The sequence below is a fragment of the Ammodytes marinus genome (genome assembly GCF_949987685.1).
Source record: "Ammodytes marinus genome assembly, chromosome: 23".
NCBI lineage: Eukaryota > Metazoa > Chordata > Actinopteri > Uranoscopiformes > Ammodytidae > Ammodytes > Ammodytes marinus.
The window spans coordinates 6,549,282-6,569,234 of NC_137227.1; the positions used below are offsets into that span (position 1 = coordinate 6,549,282).

Below are 19,953 nucleotides of genomic sequence, written 5' to 3' on the forward strand. Positions count from 1 at the left end.
CATCTTTTACCTTTCTTCTCCTCTTTCTTGTGTTTTCCTTATATCTTTAACCCCTGCCCTATCTCTCTCTCTATCTCTCTCTTTCTCTCTCTCTCTCTGTCTCTCTTTCCCACTCGCTCTCATCTTTGCTCTTCATCAGAGCTCAAGCTGGAGTCAAACAGCCGCCAGTGCTCTTAAACTAGCTGCCTGAATAGCACCTATACAGTACATGCTATGTTCCCGGGTTACAAATTGTGTGCAAAAAAATAAAAAATAAAAAATTGTAGTAGCCCTACTCCCTTCATGCACACAAATGACCTGCTGGGCTCTAGTACACCTACTGTTTTATGAGCCAGAGGATTTTGGGAGGCACTAGCAGAAATTTAAGCTCTTCTCCAGCAAGCTTTTGGACCACTTATTGTACCTCGCACCTCCTCTCACCAGTCCCCTTTCACCTCTCGTGGCTTGTTTGAGTAGGAAACGAGCCCATTTTGGCCGACGCTTACACTGGTTTTTTTTCACAAGGCCCAGGTTAGCCTGCTTTAATTGTGCCAAAAGGCAGCAAGCCGTGAACACATGTTTCTACTATACAGGATACAGCCTCCTACAGTAGAGGGACAGTCGAGCTGCTGTGGTCCTTTTCTTGCTGGCATGGCAACCTGTAACCCCTGAAACAATGGTGTCTTGGACTAAACTGATGGCAAAGGTCCGCAATTGAAGATGTGATAGACTACCGGGGAAAGGCAAACTGACCTTCCCCTAGCTTCCCATAAAAAAAGTTTTACACAAGTGAACCGGTGGAGGGATACTTAATCTGTGCCGAGGCTATACAAGGAATGCAGTGTAGTATTTCTCTCAAGTCTATTCTTGAACAAAAGAAAAATCTACACAACATGATATGGAACCATAATCGGCACTATTTGATCGGCAGCTCCGTTTTCAATATTGCAAGGACAAGCAGAAACAGCCACAGGGAGCTCAGCTGTTGGGCTGCAGACAACAGGCAGTACGGCAGTGTGTGTGTGTGTGTGTGTGTGTGTGTGTGTGTGTGTGTGTGTGTGTGTGTATGTGTGTGTGTGTGTGTGTGTGTGTGTGTGTGTGTGTGTCATCAAGGTGAACTACTTATTTCAACCTTGTCGTGTTGTGCAAGAAAAAAAAAACTGTGCCAGCTGGGTTCGAATCATTCCAGTTGCTCAACAGTCACGACTCGGCTCTGGTTTCTCACCCGTATCCAGAAACAGCACTACAATGACGGCCCTACAACCTACGTCCATTCATTAGAAAAGTGGATGTACTGACTGATATGTAATGGTACTACTTCTTCTCTCATTCCTTCCACTCCCTCCCTCTCTCCATCCCTCACTCATCGCTGCCAGAGGATGTCTTTAAATCGGGCCGTCAATCAAATTGTGACGCGCGCAAGAGAATGAAGCTTAATCCAATAGAAGAGATACACAAGATAATACAGCTGTTAAAATCATCAGCCGACTGAAGGATAATAACCCCCGTCACCCACATTAAGTCTCTCTCTCTCTCTCCCTCCCCGACTCCCCCTCCCCCCCCCCCCCCACACACACACACTCCCCCGCTTTTCACTCCTCATCACTGTAGTCTCGCTCCCTTAATGGTGAAATGAATGGCTGTTAAATCTTAGCATCTCTCCATCACTTTGTGTTTTTCATTGGAGGGCAAGTGAATAAAATAAAATAAAATATTTAAAAGAAAACACACAAAAAGCATTGGAAAACAAGAAAGACAGACATTGTTTAAATAACTGATCCTGAGATGAAGAGTATTGGTTTATCTTTTCAAATACTTTTTCAAATACTAAAAACTAAATTAAAAAGAGGCTAAGTCAAGACCTTTAATAAAATGTCAACCGACCTTCAAAAGGAGAACCCTTTAATACCAAGCAGAAATTAAACAGAACTTTAATTAAACATTGCTGTAAAAAAAAAAGAGAAAAAAAGAGAGAGGTTGATTGCTTGATGTTGGATTAAAGCGAGCAAGATTATTCATGGGATTTTGAGAGGCGGATTAACCAGTTAAAAGTGACCTACTGGCCAAACTGGTCGGGATTATTTTCAGCGAGGCAGAGACAGAAAGACAGACAATGCATGCAAAAACTGGAGAGTGCGGTTTAAAAAAAAGGAGGAGGAGGAAGAGGAGGAGGAGTGAGAGGAAGATAAGAGGTGACCACAGGTGGGCCAACCAGTTAAAGGAGGTGAAGAGTGAAAGCTGGTCGGTGCACTGACAGACGTTTAGTAGATAAACAGACATTTACCAGAAGGGGAGATGGAGAGATAGTCAAGGAAGGAAGGGGAGGAAGAAACGCTGGAATTAAGGGAGGCTTGTTTGCAGGCGTAGGAGGGGCTTCTTTCACCACCTGCAGGATCCTATATGGTTTAAAACAGAGCGCTTTCGGACGGAAAGATAAGACATAGGACTGCAAGTTATTTGTCATATTTAAAGGAGAGGTGACATAAATCAGACCACTGCTTGGTGCACATGTGTGTTTTGAGGCTGCACTGCACAGACCACGGAAATAAAGTGTGGCTTACACATATTCTGCATTCAAATACGCATGGCTGGGAACGCGTCCATGTTTCTAATGGATTTCCCAGAGTACATTTTTCTCCATGCAAAGTGATGATAATTTGAAATTAAAAATGATTAGGATGAGCTGGTTCTTGCAGTTCCATCTGTTGTGTGTGGATGCAGGGGCTATATCCTCTGTCTGAGAATGGGACACATGTTGCCTCCTAAGAACACACACACACACACACACACACACACACACGCACACGCACGCACACACATGTTTGTATGGCTATACCTCATAGATATAATGCATTCCCTAGGCCTTTACCCTAACACTAACCATCAAATCTACTAAACTAATTTCCGTACCCACCTTAAACTGAACCGTAACACCTAGTTATCACCCTAAAACAGCCCTATAAAGGAGATAAGAGGGAACCGGCCAAAACGTCCTCAATCTTAAGGTCTGGAACTCAAATAGGTTCTCACAAAAATTGTTCAAGTAAACACACACACACACACACACACACACACACACACACACACACACACACACACACACACACACACACACACACACACACACACACACACACACACACACACACACACACACACACACACACACACACACACACACACACACACACACACACACACACACACACACACACACACACACACACACACACACACACACACAAACACACACAAACACCTGTCCCTTGTCTAGGTGAGAAATGAGGCATGGGTGGGACGGAGAGATAGAGAAAGAGCGAGAAAGGCTTTAAAGAGAGAGAGAGAGAGAAACAGGGCTTAAGGAGGACAGAGGGAGGACGGATGGAAAGCAGGAGATAAACTAAGCTTCAGACAGCAGCCCGGGCAAAATGGACGCTGGGAGAAGGACACACTTTGTTGTGAGGGGGACGCTGGACGACAGGACAGTTTGTAGGTGTGGAGGTGGGAAAGCAGGGCCTTAATGGACTGAGGGGAATGAGGGACACAATAATGGAGGAGAGGAAGAGAGGAAGGTGGGGGGTGATGAGTGAGGGTCCGAGGGTTCATAATCCCCTTACAGACAGCTTTGTTGAGTGATTGACAGCCCAGCGCGGCACGTTAGAGCCATGACTGGAGGGATTAGGTCTCCACCCCCCCGCCCCCCTCTCTCTCACACTCACACTCACACACACACACACACACACACATACACCTCATCACCTACCCTCCCACCCCCGCAATAGGGTCAAGTGGTACAGGCCAGTTTCATTTGTTTTCAAGCTCTCTTTTCATGCTGGCCCAGGAACCTTGCTTTTGTCCAACATGATTGCGTTGTTTTGCAAATAATGTGGCGGGGGAGGGGGGACTGGGCAAGCAGCAGGAGAGAGAAAGAGAGAGAGAGAGAGGGGGGGGGGTTGTACACAAACCCACGCAGGGCATGTACACAAGCGCACGCGCCCACACATGACGCATGCCCAACATCCACACAATCGCACAAACACATTAAAACTCCCTGTATTCGCCATGGAGCACTTGAACGAGAACCTTGAGTGAATTCTTTTGTTCTAGCCAAGCACCGCCATAATAGAGTTAGCTCACCCATCACAGGAGTGATTACATTTGAGGGGAAACATAAGGAGAAAGCAAAAAGCTTTTCGATTAAGACGGGAGATAATACAAAAATAAAGCTGAATTACAGCACTTATATGCACGATAAGCGCCGTTGTTAGGCCGCTCTGAAGCAACGATATTGGGCCTTGAAGGAATCAGATAATGTGTATGATTAACCAAGTGCCAGAACACACACCTCAGAGACTGGATGCGTTGCAAGGCTCAGCTGTGTACACACGCACACACACACATAAATATATAACGGCCACCCAGGACTATGGCTCCAGATGGGATAGGCCTTACTGGGACCAGTGGCTTTACGGAAAACATTCGAATGGGGGGGGGGGGGGGGGGGGGACCGAGTACAAATACCACAGCAGCTGTGTGTGTTGGCCCACAATGGGTAGAGAAGTGTACTTTTCAGAACCCGGAGTAGAACCAATACCGCCACAGAGTTATCGGTGCCATGGAACAAAAATAAGCGTCCCCGACACAGACATGCATTCAAGCATAGCTGAGCGCAAGGTACAGGAGTGCACATGTTGCTCACAGTGACCCCATCGCGCCACCACCATCCATCCATCAAGTGAAAAATCAAAGGAGAAAAGGGAAGGCTTTTGTCCCTTCTCCCCCCTGTTGCCCCCACCAGCATTCTTCTGGATGGATTTTCTTTGTGGGGAAGGAGGGAGAGAGGGAAGAAAGAAAAGGAAGAAAGGAGTGCGCTCCATCTGTTTTTATTCCCCCCCTCCTGTGGCTGGGGACCTGCAATACAGCTGCACACTCCGACAGAGAGCAGGAGTGATAAAGAGTAAGACGGAAAGACAGAAAATACTTTTGGAAAGGGAGGTTGGAAGACGGGATAGCTAATGAGGAAATGGCTTCCTGATTTCCCTGAGAATGTGGAGGGAGTGGTACATCTGCTCATGCATGTACATTTCGCACTGTGTGTGTGTGTGTGTGTGTGTGTGTGTGTGTGTAGGCCCAAGCTCGCTCTGGTTCACAGTCCCTCCCAAATTACTTTGACACCGCAGTGATAGGCAATCATGATTATTCATCCTGTCCTCACTACAGAGGACCTATTTAGTGCCTGACGGTGATGAGCGAATGAGGACAAACAGAGACTACACATGAAAAAAACCCACCCACAAGGACGGAGAGAGAGACACACGAAAGAAGGACGATGCTGGGGTTGAAACAAAAAATAAAGGGAAAAAGAGAAAAAGATGAGAGCAATTTATGAAAAAAATTTAAAAGAAAGAAAGAGGGAATACATTTTTAACCGTCTGCCAACTAGCTGTAACATGATAAGAGCTGGGGTATATGTGGGGAGGGAAATTTACACTGGTGGTGGTGAGCCAGGCCACGAGAGAGAAAGTAATGCCTCGTTTCCACTGAGTGGCACAGTTCGGCACGGTTCGGCAGGCCAAGGTAACATTAGATCTGGCTTGCGTTTCCATTACCGACCCTTACTTGGTAGACAGGGTTTATGCTGGACAGCGATACACGCGATCAGAGTATATACAGTCTATGGGTCAGAGCCTTTGAACAGCTATACGTAACCATCGTGACATCATAGCAATGGGACACAGTTTAGCCCGCTGATTAATTCAATGAAAAGGGAAAAAGGCCACACAATAAACCAAGAGTTGAGCGCTGACAGTTTTCTCTAAACACACGACTCTTCGCCCTTGCTGATGTAACTCCACACGGCAGTTTATCTCTCACACTGAAATGATTATTCTGTCGACCAATCAATGGACTGCAGTGTATAAAGCTCAACCCTTTGTGGACCCTTTGGGACGGTTTGGTACCCCAACGAAAAGGTGACTTAAATAGATGAGTCTCGGCTCGCTTATTTTGGTACCCTTCCCAACTTTTGACAGTGGAAACGCAATATAAAATTAAAAAAAATTGCAGAGCCGCACCGAACCGAACTGCAGCGCTCAGTGGAAACGAGGCTTAAAGGAAAAGACAAAAGAAGTGAAGGGGGGATTAGTGCAGAGAAGTGGACGGGGTTTTACAGACGACGAGAGGGGTAAGAGTGCGTGTGGGAGAGTGTGAAGCCACAGCGCTTGAGTGTGTGTGAGGGCTTTCAGTGGAAGGAGGAGGTAGTGGGCTCTTTTGTTCTGCCGGAGCGGAGGGTGTACGGTGAAGTGAAGGAGGGAGCAGAGAAAGAGGAGTGGAAGGATAGAGAGAGATATGCTACTGACGGAGAGAGGGGGTGCACCTCTGAAGAAACTCAACCCCTCCACTTGGACTTCTTCCAGCACTGAGAGCAATAACATTTTTCATCTGTGCATGCGTGAGTATGTGTGCGTGTGTGTGTGTGTGTGTGTGTGTGTGTGTGTGTGTGTGTGTGTGTGTGTGTGTGTGTGTGTGTGTGTCTGTATACAAGCTCTCCACTGTGTGCATGCACATGGCTGGTTGGCTGTGTGTATGCCAGTGTATACGAATGCTGGTGCGTGTTAACGCTGGCTTCAAGACACGAGGACAAAGGCAGGAGGGAGAGAGAGAGACTGAGAGAGACAGAGAGAGAGTGTGTGAGAGAGAGAGAGAGAGAGAGAGAGAGAGAGAGAGACAGAGACTAGAGGAGGGTGAAACCTCTAAAAAGCCGCTCTGAGTCGTATATTATAGCCAGCGTCGGTGTATCAGATGATGGCATATGGCTGGGCCAACAACAATCCACTTCACCGCCCTCACTATACAAGATGGATCTAGTTAGAGTTGCTTGTCCTAGACAACAAAGCACTCCATATACTGGAGGAAAAAAAGGAACATTTGGAGGCAGTCAGTTAGTTTACTTTTGTACTTGGCCTTAAATCACCGCTTCAGGTTGCAATACTTTTATCTGCAATATGTCTGCTTTTCAGGAAGTGGGGAGGGGGAGGAAAGGCCTTGTCTTAGTTTGACAAGCATGCATATTTGAGTTTATACAATGCAGGTTAGAAAAGAGGTTCATAACCCAGGAGGCTGGAGTCTAAAGAGAACAATGTAACCCCCCCAATGATGTCAAAGGGAGATTATGTTACTTTTTAAAGTACTCCAACAACTGAAAAGTTCCATTCATCAGCAACAAACTGCTCCCCTGCCCCTTCCAAACACACACACGCAGGGGTTTTCATCTAGTCTGATATGGCTATTAACTTAAGGTGGCTTACGTTAGCACACTTTAAATACACATTGCTGCGTCAATTTGCTGACTCTTAACCTTATGAATCCACAGTGGCTGTTTATGAAGGCCATACTTAAAATATGGAAAACTGTATTAAGCTTTAACGGGATTTCGATGGTCAAATTGAATTATCTAAGTAAGAAAACAGTTAGTGCTAAGCTAGCTGAGCATTCCCAAGTAGAGCAAGGAGGTCATTAGCTAATAAGCAAACCATAAAGGCTCAAAATAATTGTAGTTTGTACATTGCGGTTTATGTTCATACGAGATAGAATGTGTGAATGACTTAGATTGAAAAAGGTACTCATAGGCAAATTTTTTTCAAACTTGGCTGACTGTTTCCCCCTGCGTCCTGTCTTTATGCTAAGCTAAGATAATCACCGACTGGTTACGGCTCCATACATACTTAATGCAAAGACATGGGAGTGGTATTAATCGTCTTCGTCTGACTCTCTGCAAGAAAAGCGAATAAGCATATTTTTCTCCAATTTATTAAACGGAGACTGAAATGTACTGCATGAAGTGAGCGCTGTTCCCTCCCTCTCCCTCTCCTTTTTCTTTCCCTTTTCTCAACACCGTGTGAAACGATTGCGCCGACAAAAAGCTTTGTGTGCTCGACCACAAGTGTGAAGTGTTAAAATCATAAAACCAATTCATATGGAAAGACTTGGCGCGCGATAACTTCCATCTAGGTATGAGATCTCTAACAAATAGAGGGCAGCCAAGCTATAGGCTACCCCACATTGAGACCAAACCTTCTGCATCCAAAAAAACCCTAAGAATTATTCTTAATCTTATTTTTCAATCTAAATCTTGTATTTCTTACGTCAATCCCACTGAAATTATATTCAATACAGAGCCCAGGAAATGGAGCATGATTTTCCCCTGCACCGCCAGCCAAGGTCAGTTTCCCCCATAGACTGGAAGAATGATGGGCTAATGCCAAAGCCAGATGGACTAGGCTAACTGTACGGTCTTTTACCTCCTAATTAGAACTATGCATATGTGCGCACACACACACACACACACACACACACACACACACACACACACACACACACACACACACACACACACACACACACACACACACACACACACACACACACACACACACACACACACACACACACACACACACACACACACACACACACACACACACACACACACACACACACACACACACACACACACACACACACACACACACACACACACACACACACACACACACACACACGAGAAGAAAGTGTGAAGCCTGGAAAAATAATCAAAGTGCTGTGAGTAAGTGATGGTGGTTATAACAGAAGATCTAGGCCTGCACTTATATCACGTGTTTGTTTGTTAATGAGCAAAGTTCCACGATGACTGCTAGTTATTTTAGCGTGGCAGAGCAGAACGGGCCAAAGCCTCTTAGCATGAGGATCATTGCTGACCCATTGTAAGTCAATGGGGAAAGATTATGTCAACGCTAAGATGCTTTGGAGTAACAGGTCTACCACTTCTCCCACACACAAGAGACCAAACATCTAGTGAAATAGCCAGGAGGAACAACCAACCCCCCCCCCCCCCCCCCCCCCACACACACACACACACAAATATAAAAGCCTTGTATTGTTTTGTAGTCGAGCGGTGAGTGGTTGCACCGCTTTGTAAGCAGGCTCCTTGTAGGCAGAGTGATTCATGTATGCTTACTTTGATATCTCTGTGTGTTACTGAAAATCAGCAGCTAATAACAGCATCTTATGCCAACAGAAAAACATCAAACGTAAAATTCGATATTTATAGAAAACACCTGAAACCCATTCCGTATGTGACATAAAGAAGCTGCCGTGCCTGGAATTTCTAGGTCCTTTTTATCTAGGTATTTCACCGACAGGACTTTAAAAGAGACTGTGTGTTCCACATCGGATACAACGGGACTACAATAAAAAGGGAAAGCAATCCGGCAAACGGCAGGTATGAGAAAGAACAAGGACTCCTATACACTCGGCCCGACAATTGCACAGGATGAAAAACCCATCAAAAGACGACCAGGCAGAGACACCATTTGACTGCGTAGCCTCAATAGACCAGAAGGAATGTTTGACTTTATGAATAAGAAGCGCGGCTCCTTCACAGAAGAGAAAGAGGTAAGTGTCTCGCTTTCACCGCAATTTTATATCCCTTCTCCTCGCCTACGCACTGCACCGCTGATGCAAACATATGCCGTTTTACAAAAATGCCTTAAAGTCAGCACAAGCGGCAGACAGAGGCCGCTGGAGAAAAAAATAAAAAGGGGGTGGGTTCACGTCAGAAAGCAAATTACAACACTTCATCCCGGGGCGCAATGAACTTCAAATATTGATTCTACAGTGGAACGGTAGCAGTCGGCTTTTTAAAAAGCAATTGATTTAGCTTTTGGCAAATTAAGCGCATCACCATATTGTTCTGCTCCCAAAAAGGCATTTGGCATGCTCTCTGCCTCCATTGAGTCCTGTACAGAGTCCAAAGCACATTCAGTCTGTCTGAAGCATCTCATCTCTATTATATGAAAAGAGAAAGAGTGACGGAAACAGCTGCCATGTCTTCGTAATCGCTCTGCGCAAAGTCCATCAAAGAGCCCCCCCCCCCAAAAAAAGAGTCAAATTAAATCCTTTTAAAGCTTACAAGGTTTCATGCTGGACTTCACAGGGATAAATATTATGGGTAGTGTCAGCAATGAAGAATGAGTGGTGGTGGTGGGGTGGGGGGGGGGGCTGGCCAGGTTTGTATGTGAGCAGGAAGTGGCTAGTCACGGTGCTGACCTATAGATCATCAGTCACTCTCCCCCTGTCTGGCCTGTGTCACATTGGCCAGTACCACTCTGTCAAACCCCGGCCGCTCACCCAATCCATCCATCCATCTCTCTCTCTCTCTCTCTCTCTTTCTCTCTCAACCCTGCTGTCCTTCACTTGTCTTTCATGCATTTAGTTCCCTTCTAAAAAGCTTTCTGCCCTCCTTCATCTTACCCTCATCACACCCCACTCCTTCCATTTTTCTGCCCTCTTGCTCATATCAGTCCAACGATGTTTGCCAAAAACTTCAGCTGTGACAAGGCCCAGCTGTCCACCAGGGAACACGCTCATTTGTCTCTCTTGTAAAAGACACACACACACACACACACTCCTTAACATTCAGTTACAAAATCATTTTGGGCCGGCGTCCAATCAAAGCGCAGTGTTGACGTCCACTGGCAGACTGAGGAGGGAGAGTGATGGACTTTCAGGGCTGATGAAAGTGACGGGACGCATAAGCCCCAGCAACTGGAATGAACCCTGGCTGGGCTGCTTAGCAAACGGACAGGAGGACGAGAGGGACAAACGTTGTTGACTGTTTTGCATTTTACAAGTTCCGCATAACAATGTGTAGTAGGCTATGCTAAAGAGGACAAGCTTGAGGGGAGGGCGGGTGTGAAAAGACCAAACACACACACACATAAAAGTCTCAATGTAATCAAGTCATTTTGAGGCCTCTCTTTGTTCAGAAAAGTGAAAAATAGTCGGCCAAAAACAACATTTCAACTTCTTTTCCAATGGAAAGTAACAATTTTCCCCAGAATCATCCAGATGTGAGATTCTGCATCTTGAAGCAAGTGAGGATAATCCAGTCTGCTTCGCTGGAAATCAAGGAAAAATGTCAACAGGATTGTAGAAAATACTTGAAATGAGACTTAAACAAAAGAGGTGGGGAAAAAAGTCATATCATATGCAGTGCATTATTGCAGTGCGATCGCACATGGCACGCATCAGAACGGCTTTGGAAAAGCTTTGGAACACACAATTTAGTATTCATGGCACAGACACACGCATGCCAGCACATCCTCTGACACAAACCAGAATCCGCACACACACACACACACACACACACACACACACACACACACACACACACACACACACACACACACACACACACACACACACACACACACACACACACACACACACACACACACACACACACACACACACACACACACACACACACACACACACACACACACACACACACACACACAAAATGACTCCCTCCCGCTGCTATGTAGTTTATCTGGAATGACGCCGAAGCCACGGTAGCTGCTGCAATACAAACCCAACCCAGTGAGTGCTGTGCAGAGCGGCAGTCTCGTGATACTGAGCCTAAACAAGACTAAAGAGCAGGGGAGGTGAGGACTGTGGGTGGGGGGGGGGGGGGGCAGAGAGCTAAGAGCAGGGTTCAGAAAGCTTTTAAAGACGAGTAAAATCCAAGCACTTTTCCATCACCTTTAAAATAAAAGTTCAACTTTACCAAGGACAATATATGTATTTATATATCTATGGGGAAAACATGCTTATGATTCAATACACTGCCCTATCTGTAAAATGGAACGGTATTCATATAGTGCATATTGACAATCACCTAATAAAGCTATTGAAGAAAAGCACTCGGAATTTCCATAAAAATATTCATATAAAATAGAAGAAGCACTAAAATTCAATTTTATAAAAAGGAGGTGCGTCCTGTATAGTTTTCATTCTGGCACTGATTTGGATTCAGTTCACATAACATGGAAGCTATTGAAGAAAAATTTATTATTTTTTATTCAAATTAAGAGTTACACATTATATATGAAAATGAGTGTGCTACATGAGCACTATTTAGTTATTTTTTTAGATCATCATTTTAAATGATATGGCCAGGTCAGCATGAAGTTATTGGAACAAAAACAGTACTTTATTTAACGATCCCTAAGTCAGTCTGGCCAACATGGAGAAATTCCATTTTTTTTCAGTAATTTAGTCATTTCAAACCATAAAACACAAGGTTTAAAATCAAGCAGTTTTCAAGCTTTCCAGACTGTGCACTACTGACCCTGTGTAAGAGACTGTGGAATGTAAGTAAGAGAAAGCAGGGAGAGGGTGATGAACGGTGTGACAGAGGTTGTGTCTGCGTTGTGCTCTCTCCTGGCCTTACAAAGTCCAAACACACTTTCATACTGGGCTGCTCATTCCACCAGTCGTCTCTCCGCTTCACCCAGGGAGGAGGATTGACCTGGCCCAGTCCAAATGCTGCCAGGAGGATTGGATGATCCTGCTTAGGCAGGGTGTGCTGTGAAGCAAGCTAATGAGAGGCCTGTGTGTGTGTGTGTGTGTGTGTGTGTTGGCTGGCTTTGCTAAGGGGCTCTGGGTTCAGCCACCCAAGGCAATCTGCCCAGTGATGCTGGGACACATGTGACCCCTTCAGACCTACGGCCTGGATTACTGTTACCACTACTACCATTGTGAATGTGTGTGTTTGTGTGTGTGTGTGTGCATGCACATGCTTCCAGGGAAGAGGGTTGCTTGTTGTCAGCATGCGTTCCAGCACTGGGAGCTAGCACAGCCAGCCCACACACTTTTAATCTCCTTCATCCCAATAATCAGCACTTTTAACAATTACCAAAATCCCAAAGTCACTTCTAAAGCCCTGGGGACTGAGGGGGGAAGTAAATTAGTTCTTTAGCTAACTCCAGTGTATTTACAACAGCGCGTTATAGCTGTTATGATGTTGATGAATGTGCACTGCCCCTGCCAAACAAACTTATAATCGAGTGATAAAATAATGAATAAATTCCGAGTGGAACAACAGTCCGTGACGCCTGCCAATTTCCTCGCTTTTCGTTTGTGTGTGTGTGTGTGTGTGTGTGTGTGTGTGTGTGTGTGTGTGTGTGTGTGTGTGTGTGTGTGTGTGTGTGTGTGTGTGTGTGTGTGTGTGTGTGTGTGTGTGTGCGTATACATGTATCTTCCCCCTTTTGCGTTTGCCGTCTCATTGTAGCAGTGTGTGTTTAATGTCCGCTTTCACACACGCAACAAAAGGAGATACATGAGGACCACACACTCTTTACACACGTGTCCGACATAGATGGGGAGGGGAAGGTCGGGCCCCGTGAGGCCCATTTACTAGTCTATGTGTGTGTGTGTGTTTGCAGGCATCTGTTGAAAATGTGCGTGCGGCAATAGATCTGTCTGTCCACATGTCTGTATCTATGGCAGTCAGGATGCATGCGTTGCGTGTGTGTGTGTGTGTGTCCATCTGCCTGACTGCAATGCTCAAAAGAAAAGAAAGAAAGAAAGAGACAAAAAATAAAGGGATCCCAGCCTGGGGCCCGGATTGGCTGCCTTCTCCCTCTCCTTCCCCTGGCCTTTCCATTCTGCCACATCAGCTGAAACCCTGCTTTTCACAGCTCCTGTTGCTCTCAGCTCGTAAACTTACACACACTTCTCATTTTCACCAAGGAAAAGGGAGGTAGGGAGAGAAATAAAGAAAGTGTGTGTGGGGGGGGGGGGGGGGTGAGAGGGAGATGGGGGTCTGCTGCTCCTGCTGTAGCCTGCTTGCTGTAACAGGCAGCTCCAGCAATATGGTTCACATTCGTTCCTCCTCTTTTTCTTTCCATTTTCTGCGATGCATTCCTTCTCTTGTTTTTACACTCACTCACTCGCTCCAAAAAAAAAAAAAAAAAAAATTAAATACTACCCAGTGGATATTCTATAATCGTTTAGCCCAAGGATAAGTGTACGCTAACCAGGCTACTTGCTTACTTATCCACACAGCCCCGGAAAAAAAGAGCCCTGGTTGCAAGCATGCATTATTCATGAATGGGGAAAACCTACGGGTGGATTTTATACTGGGGTGAAACTGGGTGTGGAGATTTTTTTTTAATTTTTTTTTCCCTCTTTCGAAACGTACAAGAAAACGATCAATAAACGGGTGTTGAAATGCTGCTCCTTTGATAAGACAGACACCCTCGTTTGACCCACTAACAATTTTTCTCTACTCTCCCGCTCTCACTCCCAGAATCCTCATGCCACAAAGATTTCAAGCGATTTTTTATTTTTGCGGTGGTGGTGGAGGAGGAGGGGGCTCTCTTTCTCTCTTTTTTTTGTAGTTGAAACACTTAGCCTAGTTAGTTAGTCTTTTATCCGTCGCCAATTAGCCGGCGATTAATGAATTATTGAGAAACGGGGAAAGAGGGGGGGGGGGGGGGGGGATTACATTTTAATGTGGATTCTTAGGGGAAATATAGTTGTATTACAAGTCACCGTGAGCGAGCGCAGCAAGACGCCCACCCTCGGCAGTCGTTTACAATAATCTACTGCCGTTTATCAGAGTGTATGGAAAGAGAGGAGTGGAGGAACAGGAGGAGGAAGAAGAGAGAACGTGTAGGCGAGGAGAAAGGGGTGAACGAGAGGTTTTGGCCTTAAGAACAGACACTGAAATCAAAGTTGCGAAAAAAGGAGGCCAAGAACCACACAACTCCATATGCTGACTGACCAAAGCCAACATTCTCTCTAGTCTACTTATTTATTTTCAGTGTGTATGAGTGTGTGTGTGTGTGTGTGTGTGTGTGTGCGTGTGTGTGTGTTTCCACCAGTGTGACCTAGTCTTCTGTCCCTTGTGTGTGGGCCACCTGCCATCCCCAGCACTTCAACCACCCCTTCCCCATTCCCTCCAAAGTCCTGAGCAGTAATGTAAGATTCGATCTTTCATTAGGGTGGCCGTGTTAGGCCGATAATGGGAGATGCTGAGATAAGGATAATGTATGTCTAAGGCTGTGGGGCGGGGGGGAGAGAGCTCTTGTCTTCTCAAGGTGATCGTTCTGGATCAGTTCCCTCTTCCTCACACAGAACCTGTATTGGCACTTGTGACTTAACTGCTATTGATTTACCTAGGGTTAGGACTGTCTCTTACCACCTCTCTCCTCTCTCTCTCTTTTCTCTTCTTCTTTTTCTCATTCACTTCCTGGCACCTGTCTCTTGTGTATCTTCCTCCCGGTGTCTCTTTTCTTTCTACCCGGGGCCACGCTAATCTCAACTGATGGGCCGGTCAATAAAAACATTAAAAATAAATAAAGGGTGGGATGCTTGATGTGCCTTAAGCATTTTGACACTACGTTTAAAGGGCGGTTTCACACCTGATAGTCCACTTCTGGTTTGCTTCCTTGGTTTGCCCAAGAATCAAGCATTACTGTATACATTGTTTAGTTTTTCAAAAAAGCAGCGGCATAAGTCAAGTGAGAACATGCTCTTCAGTCAATGGACAGATGTGTCTGGGTCGGGAGCAATTAAACCAGTTCCTCAACTGCTCTACAATTGGTCAGAATTTCAATGCACGACTATTACAGAAAGAATCTACAGAAAGTCAATGGTCTTCCTCATCCCATAATGCATAGCGTTGCTGGCTATTGCAGCTTGTTTAGTCCAAAAATACTCAGTATAAAAAAAAATACTCAGAGTTAGTATGTAATCAAACTGAGACCATTTCTTCAACAAGGTCTCGGTACGCTTGTGCACACTCCAGCCGTGTTTTCACCTACGCAAAAACAAACTGCAGCGAAGGTAACTCAAGTTCCTTTCAATGGGATCAAACACGGCAGGTGTGAAAGCGCCCTTACGCGTACTTGCATCAGCCTGGTCATTTTATTCTTTATACACACACACACACACACACACACACACACACACACACACACACACACACACACACACACACACACACACACACACACACACACACACACACACACACACACACACACACACACACACACACACACACACACACACACACACACACACACACACAGAAATTAAGGTGGGAAGTGGTGTGTGAGGCATGTGGATGCTCCACTTCACGTCTGTCAGTCCTGACACGTCTTGTGGAGTGTGTGTCCACGGCTGCTGCGCTATAATTAGCGGCTGGATGTGACACATGTTTCCAATTTGCTACGTCTGGTCACTGCACTGGAGAGAGAGAGAGGGGGGCAGGGGGGTATTTGATGGAGAGAGGTAGAGAGGTAGAGATAAAGACAGAAGGAAAGTGACAGGAGGAAAAAAAAAAGAGGGCGAGATGGAAGCGGAAACAGGAGGAGGAGGTCGCTGAAACAAAGGCAGCACGAGTGGGAGAAAAATACAAGAAAAGGGGTGAGAGGTGTGAGAGAGAGAGAGAGATAGAGAGAAAGAGAGAGAGAGAGATGGGAGGAGACAGTGAGGGAAGGGGCTGCCGATTGCTCACAGAGGCGGAAAGGAAGATGGTAGAGAGGGAAGCTGCAGGTGGACGGTCTAAAACTTCAAAGCAAACACGTTCCAGCGAAAAGGTCCAGAGAGGTTAACAACGTGACAGTCCATTTGCTACACAAGGCCAGACGTGAACCGTACTATGCATGAGCTCCGGTCCTGTCTGATTGATACAGACTACCGCTTCTGCTTACTTCTGTTTTTTTTCCGCCTGGTTTCAGAAGTACAAACCAGATGTGTGTGTGTGGGCTCCAGACGTTTGTGTCCTTGGGAGGAAGCAGCACTGTTTGGACAAGGCACGGGCTCTTAACATATTTCAGCCCACGGCCCAAAAAAAACTTAGTATCTGCCCTGAGGCGGCTGACAGTAGAAATCGTCGCCCGGCCTTGTCATGTAGAGAGACTGTGTGTGTGTGTGGAGGAGGACATGGGAAGAGTGTATAAGAGAAAAGGGACAAGTAAACTGGAGGAATGACTAAGCTGATTAGCTATGAATAGTAAGCTTGGTGAATAAGCCTGGTAGCATACAATAGGCTTTGTATGTTGAATATATAAAAGTGAGCAAATCTGTGGCAAAATGAATATGGACTCCGCCAGTTAGAGCCACCACCCTTCTAATTGCCAGGCCGGGCCCATTGCCCCTAAACCCTGCTGACACCCACCTAACGCTGAAGTCCATTAAGACACAATGGCGTGGAATCACCTGTAAGGCCCTCCTAAAGCCCGGGCTGTGAGCTTTCTCACTAGAAAATTACCCTCCCGTGTCCAAATCCACTCCCCATTGGGCGAATCCACCCACTGCTGACAAAAAAGCCCTCATTAAAGGGCTTCATGGCTGGCTCCACAGCGGGGGCCCACGCACAGTCACATCTGTGGAGAGAGAGAGAGAGACAGAGAGAGACAGAGAGAGAGAGAGAGAAAAGGAAGCGGGCAGGCCGTATAGCCTACAGCACATGGACGCATTAAAAACCTGTTAGTCTTTCTTATTTTATTTTTTTCAAAGAGCTCCGGGCATGGGTGTGTGTAAGCAAGGGAAATGAGAGGTTTCTGGTAGGCTGCCTGCATTAGGCCTAGGGGTTGAGCCTACAGTTGCTTTTGCTGTTTCATAAAGTGAGTGTACTAGTCACAGATACAAAAAGACACATGGAGCAACTCAGGATCCAGGCTTGCCTTCTCTGGTGGCCTATACTACATGCACTATTTATTAGGGTGAAAAATGCCATTGTCCTCAGTTTGTAGGCAGGGTTTGCAGAATTGAAGCCTGGTGTCACTTCCATATACAAGACGCCTTGTTATTCCTGCAGCATGCAATACCCCTCCCCTCTCCTCCCCTCTGCCACCGGGCGCCTATTCAGGCACTGGGGGGGAAATTGGCAGAGGTGTGAGAAAAAGAAGAAAAAAAAGAAGAAAAGTGGTGCGGGTCGTTAAGGCCGGACGGCGAGAGAGGTGTTTAAAATGACATTTCCTCCGCTAATGCATGACACCTTTCTCCAAGAGGAAAGAGGTAAAATGTAAATGAGCGTGGCCGAGTTGGTGGACAGAAAGAGAGAAAGGGTTGCGGGGCCCGGGCCTGCTGCACTCCCAATCAAGGTCATCCAGCAACAGCAATTAGGGCATCACACACACACGTCTTTATAATCCAGCACGCACACGCACGCACGCGCGCACACACACACACTGCTCCCATCTCTGCGAGTTTACATGGACTTTAACCAACAAGAACAACTGCAGCCGGATTATCCACAATAATCAACGCGAGTGTGACAAATTCACAACAGCTGTGAACCGGAGCAGCCGGTTTCAACTCCAAAAAAGCGTGTTTACTCCGTGGCAATCCCCAAATGACACTGTTTATGTGGAACAATAATATATAATAGTGTTAACAATGATGACAGAATGCTGTTATTTGGGGTAGAAAGTGCAACGAAGTGGAAAAGCCAGACTGAGAAAGGGACTGTGTGTGTGTGTGTGTGTGTGTGTGTATGGTAGGCCTCTGTAGTCTACTCTACTAGGCCTATAGGCTACTTTATGGTGTTTTAAAGAGTGTGGCATGTTGCAATATCACCCAGACACTTAGTCATGTACTTTCGCATTCATTAAACGTTGCCCAAATCCAGTCTTTGCAGAAGTTGCACAAGACACTTTCTAACACGCAATTAAACTCATTACTCGATCCACCTGACTTCTTCCGCGTAGGGGCTGAAAAACTTCAACCCCTATACCATGGAAGAAACCAGTCGATAGTACAAATCATTGTGTTTAGTTAACCACGGTCTTACCTTTCGTTCAGGGAATTCCAGAAAATGGGCTCCATATTGCTGGCCGCCGTCCCCACTAAATCCAGTATGAATAACATCAGGATCCACAATCCATTCCCACTTCTTCGACAGGCCATTCCAGCCCGTACGCCCAGCATATGTAGCCCCATTTAAAAAAAGAAAATGGGCAATATTTGTCGCTGTCTTGTGTTTTTTTTTTTTTCTTGCACGGAGACTCTCAAAACAAAGGGTGTGCGTTTACAGCCGACCGGGGCTGTAGGTAAAGAGACAGTCAAAGTGTGTAGTGAAAGCTTGCTGTAGGCTATGCAACCTCATGGATCCACAAATCACTGGAATTGTCCTTGATAATAAAAAAAAACACAAGTGCAGTTGAAACTTGTTCAATCCGTGCGTCTGGATCTACCCCAAAAAAACGACTGTTTTCTCCGCGCGTCCACGGTCGTATAGCCTATATTATTTCAGTGCCAATCCCATGACTTTCCAATGAATTTGTCAGTAGTTTTCCAAAAAGCAGTAGGTAGTGTTCCTCAAGCTCAAAATGTAACTCCAAACTGGATCGAATTGATTTGAAATGTATCGCCACCCAGGAGCTATTTCTGTTGCCTTTCGGTGCGCCCTAATTGTCTCTTAGCGAACAATGTTCCCTTGTTCTCTGTGTGATTTCTCTTCCCATTACCCTGTTCTCTCGCATGAACGTCTAGCTTCCATACATGCCCAGGATGGACCGAAACCAGATATATCAACAGTCGAGGGACCAAAAAAAAACTGTGTTGGGTAAAGGCGTTTAAAATTGAAAAGATGTCACTCGTGCCCACGGCTCCATCCTCATAAAGACATGTTGATGGCTTCGGTGTGGGGCTTAGTCAGTGCGCATTACAATCCGTATACTCTCCTCTTTGTCACATGCACAGGTTGAAAACACAGGCTGTAAATCCGAATACAAAACAATCCTTCACTGGACTGATTCGTTGAAATTAAAAGGAAAAAGAAATGTAGGGTCCAAATCGATTATAAGTCCAGAGAATCAATTCGAAAACTGAGAGAAACAACCCCAAAGGAGCTAGAAAAGCATCTCCGCACTATTCACGTCGCATAAAAGGCTGACGTGAAAGTTGTTGAGTGATTTAAAAATAAATAAAAAATAAAAGGAATACGAGTCCCCCTTGTTGGAAAATTGACGCCTAGGCTATCTGATACAGCAGCGCATCATTTGGAGAGCCGGACGCGTAAACGCTTGTTCTCGTTCACGGGGAAAAAAGAAAAAAAGCGCTTCTCTTCCTTCATTCGTTATCTTCTCATCCGTCCGTGTGCCTCAAAAAATC

General features: G+C 45.7%; 1 protein-coding gene across 1 annotated transcript in view; it reads right to left on the reverse strand.

Annotated features, from left to right (window-relative positions):
* The window catches only part of efnb3b (ephrin-B3b), an 87,132-nt gene extending 67,179 nt beyond the window's left edge, over positions 1–19,953 (reverse strand). The window contains exon 1 of the mRNA XM_080051691.1: positions 18,632–19,953. Coding sequence (XP_079907817.1) covers positions 18,632–18,780 — 149 coding nt within the window. The 5' untranslated portion in view covers positions 18,781–19,953. The remainder of the gene's footprint in view (positions 1–18,631) is intronic.